General features: G+C 40.9%; 1 protein-coding gene across 2 annotated transcripts in view; it reads left to right on the top strand.

Annotated features, from left to right (window-relative positions):
• LOC308389427 (zinc finger MYM-type protein 4-like) overlaps positions 1 to 13,575 on the top strand; it is a 31,487-nt gene that overhangs the window by 8,194 nt on the left and 9,718 nt on the right. For both annotated transcript variants that reach the window (XM_080870835.1, XM_080870836.1), the window contains exons 2-18: positions 1,046 to 1,670; positions 3,926 to 3,978; positions 4,053 to 4,202; positions 4,706 to 4,769; positions 5,061 to 5,257; positions 5,388 to 5,512; positions 6,249 to 6,483; positions 6,592 to 6,807; positions 7,445 to 7,595; positions 7,773 to 7,888; positions 7,986 to 8,339; positions 8,424 to 8,574; positions 8,926 to 9,101; positions 9,199 to 9,370; positions 9,559 to 9,678; positions 9,998 to 10,041; positions 10,831 to 10,963. In XM_080870835.1, coding sequence (XP_080726961.1) covers positions 1,046 to 1,670; positions 3,926 to 3,978; positions 4,053 to 4,202; positions 4,706 to 4,769; positions 5,061 to 5,257; positions 5,388 to 5,512; positions 6,249 to 6,483; positions 6,592 to 6,807; positions 7,445 to 7,595; positions 7,773 to 7,888; positions 7,986 to 8,339; positions 8,424 to 8,574; positions 8,926 to 9,101; positions 9,199 to 9,370; positions 9,559 to 9,678; positions 9,998 to 10,041; positions 10,831 to 10,963 — 3,082 coding nt within the window. The remainder of the gene's footprint in view (positions 1 to 1,045; positions 1,671 to 3,925; positions 3,979 to 4,052; positions 4,203 to 4,705; positions 4,770 to 5,060; positions 5,258 to 5,387; positions 5,513 to 6,248; positions 6,484 to 6,591; positions 6,808 to 7,444; positions 7,596 to 7,772; positions 7,889 to 7,985; positions 8,340 to 8,423; positions 8,575 to 8,925; positions 9,102 to 9,198; positions 9,371 to 9,558; positions 9,679 to 9,997; positions 10,042 to 10,830; positions 10,964 to 13,575) is intronic.

The following is a 13,575-nucleotide window of genomic DNA, read 5'->3' as shown; positions in this document are numbered from 1 at the left end:
TTCTAGTTAAAAAGTTGAAATGTAAATTTTTACGAAAAATAGTTTTGATAATATGTAATTGAAATAAAACGGCACGTGTCCTTAAGCTCGTCTTGCAGGGAAGGCTGTTTTGTTTTTTCCCCCACAAACCCATAACACTCGGTTAAAAATGGGACATGCTGCCTTGACGATGTGTGTTTCCATACAATAGGTAGCTCTTTGAGGCATAGTCAAACTACAACAGAAGCTCCTGTGTGTGCGCACAAAGGCCACTGGTTGTGGTGAATGTAAGATACTGCTGTCAAGAAGTTGCTGGCTCAGTGGGTGCTGTAAAGTGTCTTATGGTCTTTACCAACAAAACCAGCGAAGTCTGAAAATCAAGCTTTACATTTCGTCCCAGTTACAAGGTAAAATTATCAGATTTGGGCTACAGCTCCACGGGTCTGATAACTTTTGATTTCATGGCCAGGTTTTCTGAGGGTCCCACTGGGTGTCCATATGCTTTTTGGGTCTTAATTTTGACCTATGTGTCTGTGTTATCATCTTAGGCAGGTTTTCGTTGATTTTTTTGTATTTTTCTTTAAAATGATTGTTATTTGCTTGGATGTTTTATTGTCTATTGTACAGAAATTCATACTTTTTTAAAGTCATAATCAAGAGTTTATTTTCTTACCATGGGAGTCTCTGGGGACTGACTCCCTGCTAGATGTTTTTAGATTAATGAATTATAAAAACATCTTTGTGCTTTATTCAAGATTGGCAGAAATAACAGAAAAATGCATTAACTCGACTAAGACACCAGCAGCCAGTCATGCTACGTGTTTGGTTATCTCTAGAATATGTGTTTTTAGTCAGAAAACTGGTGTATGTTAAACTAAAATGGCACTTGATGCCTTAATTATATCTTTGATTGTGTGTATCAAGTTTCTTAACTAATTATCCAATTTGGGGTTGTATCCAGGATGTATTTTATGTTTCCACTGAACATATTTGGCCCTTATCTGTCAAAAGTTGTGTTGTATATGGATGTGAAATGAGAAATAATAATGATCTCTCTCCTCTGCAGCATGAGGAGCACATGTCCAGGGTGTTTGACGAGGTGATGGGGTTGGGAGACTTCGCCGACTCCTCCAGGGACTCCAATGCATCTTCCAAGAGTGGTGGACAGGATGAGACGAAGGGAGTGGACCAAACCTCAGGACAAGAGGAACAACAACCAATGGAGGAGGAGGAGGAGGAGGAGGAAGAGGAGGAGGATAGCAACAGCAGCAGGAAAGAAGAAAAGATAGACAAAGGGGCGGGCGAGTCATCACCTCCTCGCATTGCCTCGCCCACCTCTGACCCACAGGATTCTTTTAAAATGGGGACCAGCGAAGGGGGAGGTGGACGAGGAGGAAGCGGGGCAGCGGCTTTTGATGATGCGCTGGATGGCCTTCCTTCATTTGGGCAGGAGGAAGATGATGAAGACTGGCACTTTGCCCTGCCCATGGGCACCCTGGAGGATGTAGACGTGGATAAGGCCGGCAGGAAAGGTAGGCAGCAGGAGAACAGCGAAGCTCCGAGCAATACCTTTGGTTCTGAGCCAAAAGTAGGGGAGGCTGAGGAGGAGGAAGAGGAGGAGGAGCAAGAAGAGAGGGCAGGGAGCACCGGTTCTGCCAACACCTTCCACTCGTCACAAGACAACAGCAGAGGTAACGCTGCTTATTTTTGAAGGACACGATAGTTAGTGACTCATCTGTTTGCTTTTTTTTTTTTTTTTTAATTTCTACTCCACTGTTTTTGTACAGTTAGTCACAGAGCGTACCATTCAGCTCATAAAACAGTCTTTGAGTCGAGGGTGGAGCTTAATAAAAGTAAAAACAACCCTCATGAAGTCACAATGGTGTCAATTTAATTCCGCTTTATCTGTGGAACGCCAGATAACAACAATCGTCGCCTCAAGGCACTTTATAGTGTAAGGTACAATAACAATATGTTATTACTGCATATGCAGGTCAGTTTAGATGTCTTTCATCTGTGAAGCAATTATAAGCAGATGATTAGAAGAAAAAGTAAGAAAAGCAAACAAATATTCAGTAATTTAAAATACCATATAAATAGTATGCTTAGTAAAAACGAGAAACCTAAAAAAAAAACAAGCAAAATAGTAACATTAAAGTGAGGCTGTAGTATTTGCATTACAAATTTAAAAAGGTAGTCCTAAATAAATACTTTTTAGAAGGATATAAATATTAGTCGAAGCAAAGGACATAAATAAAAATACAGTGATTTGTAGGCTCATGTCATGTCACACACATTTCTAATAACAAGGGGAGGGAAAAGCTCACAATCTGGCAGCACTGTCTGATTACGTCACAAAACTTGACAATTAAACAAGAATGAATGGCAGCATTTGAAATTTAATAGATTGACTATTTGAAATCAAAACATTTTACTTGCAGACTGACTGTTTTAACAGCACATGGATGGGGCTTCTCAAGTGTAGAAGCAGCCAACTTTCATAACCTTCACTAACTTCGAGTGATTTGGGGACTTTTGAGGCCGAAAAGTGGTGAAAGCAACAGAGGTTACCTGTTACCAGCACAGAAAAGTCTGTTAAGCCTGCAGGTCTGCAGCTAACAGGAGTGAAACACCAGCTATTTCTTTAAAGAGGACAGAATGAAGAGAAGCCTTATAAGTGCAGGATGTTCTCCTTGAAGCCTACTTCTTTTAGTCCAAGAGACAAATGATTTGAATCCCGGCGAGCTGCTCTGCAGATGTACCTCAGAAATGTGAAGACATGAATGAGGTTAGCTCAGACTCACTTTATTTTCTAATTCTACTAAATGATTTAGAATTTGGGAAATATCTGTGCAGTGAGGTAAAGGACTAAAATAAATATGTTTACCATCTGCTTGGATCATCATTTAAGATCCACTGAGCCATTAGAAGTTGTAACCTCCACATGTCCTGAAAGAAAAGTGAAAATGGTTTCAAAAGGTGTCACAGATTTAAAAACAAAAACCCTGTGAAGTACACACAGTGCAAATACGTACATATGAAAAATATGAATACTGAATTCCTTCTTCCAATCAAACCCACTCCGTTGCAACAGATGGCTGCCCCTCCCTGAGCCTGGTTCTGCCAGACTTTTCTTCCTGTTAAAAAGAGTTTGTTTCTTTGTGTTATTGTGTCTTTACCTTACAATATAAAGCGCCCGGGGAGCTGACTCGTTGTGATTTGGTGCCATAATTCAGTTGAATTAAATGTAACCTTATAGAGAGTAAAAAAGTGCTAAAACATTAATTTAACAAGTGCATGTCCATGCTACAATTAGAATAAGTGGCAGTCAGTTCCTGTGTGTGACCAACAACATATCGATTTAATGTAATATCAATATTAATACCACATGAATCAGAATTTGTTATTTTTGTGAAGTTCCAGGGGTTTAATGAAAATCTTAGCATGCATTTTATTGTTCAATTTGTTTTTGTTTTTTTCCCTTTTTGTTTGTTTGTTTGTTTGTTTGTTTGTTTTGGTTTTTTTTCCTCAGAAAATCTTAGAATTTAGCATCTGTTGGTATCGGGTAATGCACTGACAGAAGCTCTCAGTGGAAGTACTGCCGGTCAACAAGCCATTCTGAAAGAAGAGAAGTTAAACAAGAACCTGTCATGAATCCAGATTTGAAGTTTTTAGCTCAAATCATCAGACAGGTACAGCAGAGTGTCTACAGCCATCTGTGAAACACAGTGGAGGCTCCGTCAGGCTGCTTGTCAGACAGTGGTGTTGGGACTGATTACAAAAGCAGAAAGGGATGTAATACCATCTGGAAAGGATCTTGATTGTCATCTATTTCCTCTGCAGATCATATTTGTTCCAACTTTATTTAAAGTGTTTACTAAAAAAATAACGAAAACAATAATACATGTCGTTTTTTGTTTTGCTTTTTTCCCCTATCCATGTTCAGATGCAGGCGTCCTGAACCAAACAGAGGAGACAGAAGACAGTCAGCAGGGAGAGGTGAGGGTTGGAAAACACTGTCAGTTAACTGCCTTTTCAGCTTGGGTAGTTATGGACGCTTTCTATTATTTCAGACGTCAGAGGCAGCTCCGGTGGAGGACAGCAATCCTCCGATTTCTCCGAGTGTGAATATAAAAGAGGAGCCTATTGATGAAGGCTACGATGCTGCGTTATTGCCTCAGAGCTCCATCAGACAGATCAAAGAGGAGCTCGAACACCAGGAGGTTGGTATAGAGAGAAGTTAAAGATTACCTCACTGTATTTGGATTGAAGCTGCTAACAGACTATGCATTGTTATGAAACAATTTAGACTCATTATTTCGGTCATCAAGTTTAAAAATATCCCACCCAGTCCCCTCAGAATCAGCCGATTGCTTTTGCACAATAACATGTCAAATTTTATTTTCACACCATGTTAATATTTTCACAGTTGCAGGCCTTTGAAGTGCAGTGATGTGGGTTCAAAATTTGTGTGCTTTTAAATTTAAGTCATGTTTTTCAGCATTTTGGAGCATAGGAGCAATATGCCATCCTCTTATATAGTCACAGCACGAAGATCAAATTTTACCTGCCTTCATTAAATATACTGAAGTTATTGTACCAAAAATGGCTGATTCTGAGGGTCTTTTTAAATAAATGATCTTTTGACCTTTTTGATGTGATTTATAGCAGTGTGAAAGACAGACAGAAATGTGCAGTCTGATTTCTTATTGTTTTATTGTTGCAGGAGGAGCTGAGGATCAGCTCCGTCTTCTCCGTAGGTGGAGGCAACACCTTCACCTCTCCTACCAGTGAGTGCATTTGTTTTAACATTAGTGGTGATGTCTTATACACTATGTTGTAGTTTATTTGATTTTAACTGTAATAACAAGAATTCAAATTGTGTTATTATTATTATTATTAGTCCTGGTAATAATGCACCATAGAGTTTCAGTGAACCAAAGAAGATCTTGGTGTGAAAATTGGCCTGAAATTGGACCTAATGATAAACCACGGATTAGTGGCAGAAAGGAAAAATCTGCGAATTATCTAAGGGTTAATAAATCTGCCTGATAGCTTTGTTAACCTCTTGTCCACCTCAGTGCCAGCAGCGGTTCCAGCCCCGACTCCGACTGCCATTTTTATCCCTGGTAGAGGAGCTGTCATACAAGCCATGGCTTCCCTCCCCGTCAGACCTCCAATTCCAGTCCCAACTTCAATACCAGCTCTGACACCAATACCGCCGCGCCCACCACAACCCCCAGTTCCTGGTAGCGTTCGCTGCAGCGGTTGCTCTAAGGTATTAATGCAAAAATGCACATTGTTAAAGGAAAACTACAATTTGAAAAGCTTCACGTAACTCTGTATTTAACTTATTAATGCTGTTATTTGCTGAGAATATGTACAATGATGTGACTTTACATTTTCAGGTTCTGCTGAAAGGTCAAACGGCTTTCCAGAGAAAAGGATCGACGCAGCTCTTCTGCTCCACTGTATGTCTGACGGGCCATCTTCCTCTGCCCACTAAAAACCGATGCTGTTTCCAGTGCAACAGGTACACACTTGTTTCCACTGGGCATCGATATGAACTCGCTGCCTTGTGGTGCTATGAAAACCGTATACGGATGGTCACTTGAGAGTCTTAACGAAATGCTACTTTATTTTACATGATCTACTTTTAAATTTTTTAAATATCGCTGAAATGTGAGACCCTTTAGTGCATAGCATAACTTTCTCCCTTTGCCTCTATTTTCACATTGCTTTGGAGCAGCTGGTTTTCCCCTCACTTTTATTTTAAAATTTCAGTTGTTGCGCCGTCCAGTCTCATTGGTCATTGTGGGTCTGCTACTCCAGTTTCATTTGATGTCATTCAGCTATCGGATAAACTTAAAACTCAATCTATGATTTTAGGTGGCAGTGATAGTCCTTGTTCTGATTTGGACAGCAAGCCGGCAAAAAAAGGGCTTCCCGTGCTACCTGTGAATCAAAAGATTTGATTTATTCCATTTAAACCAGCACAGGGATCCACATGTCAGAATTTTGAATCCTCATTTTTCTGCAGCATTATAAGCAGTAGTTTTTGAGGGTTACATATGAATGCTGTTATATTTTATGCAATTTGTTTGTATATTTTGTATGCTTTGTCCAGCTCATGCACTGACCTTCAAAACAGCTTAAACTTTCTGTTAGCAATCCACAATGGCAGGACTACTCAGGCCCTATGACAGTGTACATGCATGGGTGATATTTTGAGTCTGTGTTGTTTTTAGTTCTTGTTTTACTCTTTGCAGGGAGATTGTTCAGCCCAGGGACATGATCACAATCCCAGCAGACGACCGCACCTTCATGCACTTTTGCGGCCAGTTCTGTTTGTCCGTCTTTAGACACAAGAAAAAACAGACTGACAAGGTTCCTGACAAATGGGCTGATAAACAAGTGGAGAGAAAGCCAGAGAAGCCGCCAGAGAAACCGGCAGAGCTCCAGACTGACAGACCCTTCTGTAGTGTCTGTAAAGTCTCCAACAAGGTAAAAGACTTCACGTGTGTAACATAAAGATCCAATTTTAGGTCAGCGTCTCTTCATTTTGGTTGTATTTATTGCTTCTCCACGTTTTGATTGTGATCATCTCTACAGCCAATTGAGCACGAGGTCACCCATCAAGGCCGCCTACACAGACTCTGCAGCGACGCTTGCTTTGTAACCTGGCGCAAGATACGTCAGTTAGCTATGAACTGCTGCGAAGGCTGCGGTCTTTACTGTAACACCAAATCAGGTTCCTGTCAGACGCTCACGATCGAGAAGTCTCAGCTCAACTTCTGTGGTCCCACCTGCATTAGCACCTACAAACAGGTATAAATATCCTTGTATCAGTTGAGATGAGATAAAATAAGATAACCTTTATTAGTCCCACACGTGGGAAATTTGTTTTTGTTACAGCAGAAAGTGGACAGTGCAATGTCAAATAGAAAAATTAGAAAAAAAACACTGGAATAAGATAAGAATAAGATACAGTTCTATACATTTTACTTTTTAGAAACATGTTGTTTATTTATAACAAAACCTGTTTTTGTTTTTTTGCCACCTTATTGCTCAGGGGCAGCTGTGCCCCCTCATATGTGTCCAAATTATCAGAACCTGCTGAATTTTGAAGATGTATGCTTTACGAATGCTAGACTTGAATTGATGTTTTGGCGTACTTGGGTGGTTCAGTGGTTTGCCCTGTCATATCATATAAAGGGGGATCTATCCTGGGCAGTGTGAAGTTTTTTCTACAGGAGTTACAATAATCGATCCAACTTCTTAGTTTTAAAAAAGTGTTTTTCATAACAAAATGTTTTATAGTCAGTCTCTTTGAGCAAAATGGGAGCAGCACAGACTCTCCTCGCAAGCACAGCTGCTTCTGTGTGCATATATGCATGCATCTGTTCTCATTATTCATTATGTCAGAAAAATCATGCTCGGCACCCTCGTATCGTTTCCTCCACAGACCTGTAGAAAGACAACAGAGTGCGCGTACTGTCACAAGACAGTGGTCGTGTCCACAACCATCATGGAACGAGACCAGAAGGGAAAAGTTCAGCTTTACTGTTCTGTGGTCTGCGTGGAACAGAGTCGACCACCTCAGCATAATCTCACTGGTATGACACACGCGTCCACATGTGTCAGGGTCATGTCACAAGCACAGGGTTTACAGCAGTATATTTATTACAAATTAAGATACCATGCAGAATAGAAAATTATTAGTTAGCCTCCTGGCTCCATTGGAGGAAGAATCTCAAGTTTTTGTTTTTAATGACTGTTTTATTTTTTTGCAGGTACTCCATTCCCATGTTCCCTGTGTAAAGTGACCGCCGTTCCTCAGTATCACCTTGCCATGGTGGATGGCACTATACGTAACTTCTGCTCCTACACCTGTGTGACTATCTTTAGGGTAAAGCAACAGTGGCATTAATAAATTTAAAGATGGCACACATTGATGGTCTAAGCCGTCTTGTAATTTTTTTTTCTTTTCCCTTAATGTCTCATAGAAATCTGGCCACATATCCCAGCCAGACCTGACCAATGGAGCCTCTTCTCTCAGGGACCCCTCTGTCAGAGATGCCCCCAAACCGGGGCCTTCTGCCGGAGCCAGCTCAGTCCCTCCCGTCCCTCAGGATTACCCATCCTCAGTTCCCTATCCAGGCAATCATCCCAGTCATACCTCAGTGCCCCCACTAGTGCCTCCCCATCCGGCCATCTCCTCCTCCCCTTCTGTGCCAGGACAAACGCAGGCCGGTCAGCCAGTGAAACTGGCAGAGGGCCGGCTAGGTGACACCTCCAAACTGACCTGTCACCAGTGCAGCAAACAGTTCAACACCAAGCCGCTATTATTCAGCCACCAGGTAAGTAAACTCACTCATATCCTTCTGCATGACCAGTGCCGCACCATAAAAAAGGAATATACTAGTTGTTGTTTTTGCCTGCAGGGTCGAATTTCTGTGTTCTGCAGTAAGATGTGCTGTGAGCAGTATAAAACCCAGAAAAATATCCTTGCTGTGTGCGAGTGGTGTAAGCAGGATAAGGTGATCTTTGACACCATCGTCTACAACCAGCAGGACCTGGTCTTCTGCAGTGAAAGTGAGTAATGCTCAAAGATGGCCTTCATCCTGTTCTACACTGTTGATGCTAGTCAAGTTTCGTCGTGTTGGTTACTAAACATAATTCAGCCATGTGCCGCTCTATTGCTGTGATCCTTTGCAAATCCTTCTCATCAGAGGTCATCTCGGTTATTATTTTTGACCCTCAAACTCTAACTCACAATCTACTTGGATTTTTTTTGTAATTTTGAAAGTACAAGATAATTCTTATCTCTTAGGAACTATCTGAATTTTCTCTCTAGCTTTTCTCTCTGTTTTAATTTCCAGATTTGATTGCTTAATTGTGTTTGCAGTAGTGCTGAGGTAATATCCCTCCTGCTGTGTTTTCCAGACTGTAAGCTGCTCTTCAAGCATGACCTGACTTCTCGTAGCAAGGAGCATGTCTGGCGTCCCTGCACCTACTGCTCTGGCATTGCACAGAAGATGCTGCACAGTCACTACGGAGGCAAGCTGGAGGAGTTCTGCAGACCCCACTGCATGTCCCAGTACACTGTACTCTACTACGGGGTGAGAATACGGCTGCCCCACTGCACTATACACCGAACCACACGATGCCTCTTGCAGCGTGTTGAATGTGGTCGTGTCTTCCTATGTCTTGGTGCAGATGGGTCGGTGTGACAGTTGCAGGAAGCAGGGCTACATGACGGAGAAGCTGCAGTGTTTGGGTTCGGTGCGTAACTTCTGCAACCTGCCCTGCCTACAGCAGTACTGCCACCTTCACTTTGAGACGAGCCAACACAGCAGCAGTAATGGGACGGCGCCACAGACACCATATGGTAAACGGTGTTCAAAACTGTAAAGCTGCACATGAACACGCGCAGTAATTATTTCAAATCTGCAAAAATTTAGAAAGCTACAGAGCTGCTTCTCAAATGGTGTTTAAATCAAAACAAACCAAGTAAGGGCTGCGTGGTAAACACTGAAGCATCTGGGTGAAGGGATTGCATTCACTCTCTACTTCCAGCTCCAGCTCCAACCCAACCCCACCACTCCTCAAAGATGAATCCAGTCATAGCTGACGTCGTTTCATTGGCCAACGGCTCCGCCACACAGCCCAGCGTGTCAGCAGATACCACTCTGACTGGTTAGTACATGCACACATCCATAAAACCAGTGTCCTAATATTCTAATATTTTTTGTGTATTTAGTGTCTTTAGATTTGGTGTTTAAACATTTGATCCTTTCTAGAGTGAGTATTTGCAATAAGTGAGAAGCTCTCTTATGTAAATGTTTTCTCTGTAATAAGCACAGTACAGATATTTAATAAAGATAGCTACCGCTAAAGCAACTGATAATATTTAGTCATTTAGGTTTGTGTTTGTGATGTCAGATCTCATATTATCATATTATTAATTATAACCATATTATTGGGGTTTTGTTGTTTGTCTGTTTGTTTGTTTTAGGAGCTCTACCGACCTCCAATGTAGACGGCAAGAATCTCGACCACGTATGTACTGTTTCTGTGTGTATTTGTTCTCAAAGGGTTGGATGATTTTGCCTGACATTACTAGAGAGGGTCAATTGTGTATATTACTGGGTCCATTTTAATTTATTTTCTTTACTCTGTGGCATTCTGTACTCAAGTGTCAACTTCACGAGCACGTTGCAAAGATCGCAATTAACCTCAGCAGACTCTGTATGAAAAATGGCCGTAGCCACGGCGACATCACCTGTCACTTGCATTTTTCATTGACCTCAAAGATCTAAAAGAGAATAAATAAAAACTGCTTTGTTGAAACTACCTGAAGATTTTCTCCAAATGGTGCATCTTAGATACTTCACCCAAGCATGCTGTGTAAAGAGAGTCCACAGATCAAACAATATGTATTCACACTGTACAACTAAGTGTCAGTATGCAGTCCGAGTGACTCCAGTATCCATTCCTATTCTTAATGATGCAGTGAGTGAAGAGGGGGGAGAGAGTGGGGAAGACACGCAGAGGGTCATCTGCTCAACCTGTGAGCTAAACTGGTGCCCCAGTATCCATTGTTATTCTTAATAGAGCTGTAGTTCAGAAAGGCTGAAACCTGATCTTTGGACTTGCAGAGAGCAGTTTCACATTAAGGTGGCCTCAAGATTTACATCTCTGATGTCAAACAGCACAGACTGCTAAAAAAATGGCACCCTTTTTGACATTCAAATGATTCCTGTTGGAGAAACTGTCCACTGTAACAAATTTATGATTATGAGTCAGATCCGCCTCGTTTATTGTTACTGTTTGATACTTAATATGCAGGCCAGTACCCAGACCGATGCCATGCGTGTGCCTTCATCCCGTCGGCGTCAGATGAAGAACAAGTCCGTTCTCTGCAGGCCCTTCACCATGGACCAAGAGAGCATGTGCCAGCTGCCTTCCACTGAATCAGGAGGTAATTGCAGGAATCACCTCAACATGTTTTGCCTGTTGATTAGTGAGATTTGGGAGCTGAGCTGCACCACTTTCAGTAACTTCCTGACAGTAAAACTCAGTACAGCACAGCTACAAACACCTGCTGAATACACAGTGCACTAACAAACATGTACCGGTAATGCACCTTTAAAAAAAATTATAATTTCTGGAAGTTTTTAAATGGACATATGTTGATTTTTACACAAACCTACTACATTGTCTTTGTTTATTTTGGGTGTTTTACAAGTCACAGCTTTGCATGTTTGTATCAACAGCAATGATTAGATAATTTAAAAGATGTTTTTCCATATATTTAAATATTTATGAATCCCAGTGTCCTTACTTCTTACTGGAAAACTGTTCCATTAGCATTACCAGTGTTAAATTTATCAGCATTATTCCTCCTGTCAGCCAACAACAGACAGAGAATCAATATTTTATGTATTAAACGTCTGCCTCACATAAAACGAATATTTTATATAAGTCAACATCAGGGTCTCAGCTTAATTTTCTCAACTTTGTAAGATGGAAATGTTAACAAAAAAGAGAAACCAGTATGACTCAATAAAATTGTTTTCCCTAGTGAAACTTAAAAAAGGGAATCAAGATAAATAATATAAAAGTTATTCACAATATTAAAAATAATCATGTTCTTTTAATGCTGTTACTGTGAGTGCACCAAGGTTTTTTCTAATTAGTTTTTACTCTTATGTTTTTGACTTTGTGCTTTCAGTTTTATTTCATTTCTGCAAGTTTTCGATAGTGGATCCGTACAGTGGCTTTGAGGCGTCAAATACACTGCAAGTTAAGAAAACACCAGCAAATGGCACAAAATCACATAAAACACAATGGAAATAGAAAAACCCAATGTGAATTTTTTTTCTATTTTTTTCTGTGTATTGTGTTGTTTTGCAACATTTTTGTTTGCTGGTGTTTTCTTAAGTTCCTGTTCGACCTCTCAGGGCCACTGTAGGTTGGCTGATTTTCTTATAGATTTTATTGTTGTAAATATTTAATTTGGGTTTAGTTTTTATTGTTTCAGTTTCAGTCCTTCAGTGTATGAGAGGCGGCACGGACATTATAATAAAAACACTAAACTCAAAGTGTTGTAGACGTTGAGACAAGTCTCAACAAACACTTTCCCTGAAGCATCATCAGACAGACTAAAACTATTATAGTTTCCTCTTTGTTTTTAATTTATTTAGATTTATATAAAGTTTAGCTCAGTGGGCTAATATTCTGATAGACTTGCTACCATTTGTGCCATCATTCACTAAGAGTTGACATTTTATGTGTATCAGTCACTGCTCCATCTAAACACCATGCACCTAAAATAAAAATGAATCCTATGCTCAGCAGCAGCGTTCCCGCAGTCCACAGCTGGTGTTTCTTTTTTGATATTTTTTTGTTCTTCAATCTTTGCTCACAATTAGCTGTTTTTAACAATTGCACCAGTTCTGCTAGATAGCTCCTCGCAGTCTGACCAACCGTCAGCTCAAGCTTCCACGCCACCACAACCGTGCCCAAAATGTCAGGAAGAAACGCAACTGTGTGATGGCTTGCCAGCGCGTCTAACCGGGCGCCATTTCCTGGGCAAGAGAGAGACTTACTCAGACTGCAAGGTTTGCAGACAGCACAAGAGGAAGAGGGTGGAGGAAGAAGAGGGAGCGGAGAAGAAGCAGAAGAGGGCAGAGGATGAGGAGATGGAGAAAAAAGAAGAAGAAGAGGAGGAGGAGCAGCTTGAAAAGACAGATTGTGAGAGCAGGAGCGAGCTGTCGGGCAGGCAGACGTCGTATTACTGTAAGACGTGTTCAGGAGAGCCCAGCCTCTGCCCCGTGCCCTGTTTCGAGCTCTATCACACCCGACTGATCTACAAAGTGATTCCCGAACTGGAAACTGAAGGTGAGTTTTCCGAGCATACACAAATTCCCTTCTGCTTTATAACATGTAAAGAATAAAGCTTGTGCATTCAGCATGTGTGAATGTTTGTGAGTCTTACAACAACTTACAGCCCTTTTTGTTTGTTTGTTTGTTTTTTTTAAACCTGTTAATGTTGTGCTTGCGTGATTTGTTGAAATGAATTTGCATTTTCTAGCTGACTTCTTGAGAGGGTCGAGTGTGTCACCCGAGTGATCTACTCTCTCCACAGCCTCCTGATCTGCCAACGTGAGACGCTCTCCTCCTCTTCCTCCGCCTCCTCCCCTTTCCCCCCCCGAGCTCGGACACAGATTGAAAACTACAGGGTTTAACTGATGTTTCCACACTACTTCATATATATATTGTTTTGTTGTTTATGATTACCTCCAGAGCCTTAAGAACAAAGGCAAAAAAACCTCATTTCAGTACTTTTGTGAATTCATACTTGTAATCTGGCACTACAAAGAAACGATGCACTTAAAGGGGCTTTCTGTGTATTTTTATATGAAGTAAAGACAGCAATATTTATGACCTAATCATATGGCTGAGTATTTTCTTTCCGCTATGAGTATTTAGTTTGTATGGTGGGTATTTGCAAGAGATCCACAAAAGACAAGTCACTGACCTTACTTGTTTAAAAAAAAAAGAAAAAGAAAGAAGAAGAATTGTGTCAAA

The sequence above is a fragment of the Rhamphochromis sp. 'chilingali' genome (genome assembly GCF_963969265.1).
Source record: "Rhamphochromis sp. 'chilingali' genome assembly, chromosome: 21".
Lineage (NCBI taxonomy): Eukaryota > Metazoa > Chordata > Actinopteri > Cichliformes > Cichlidae > Rhamphochromis > Rhamphochromis sp. 'chilingali'.
The sequence above is the reverse complement of the archived record's forward strand: the minus strand, read 5'-3'. Positions and strand labels throughout refer to the sequence as shown.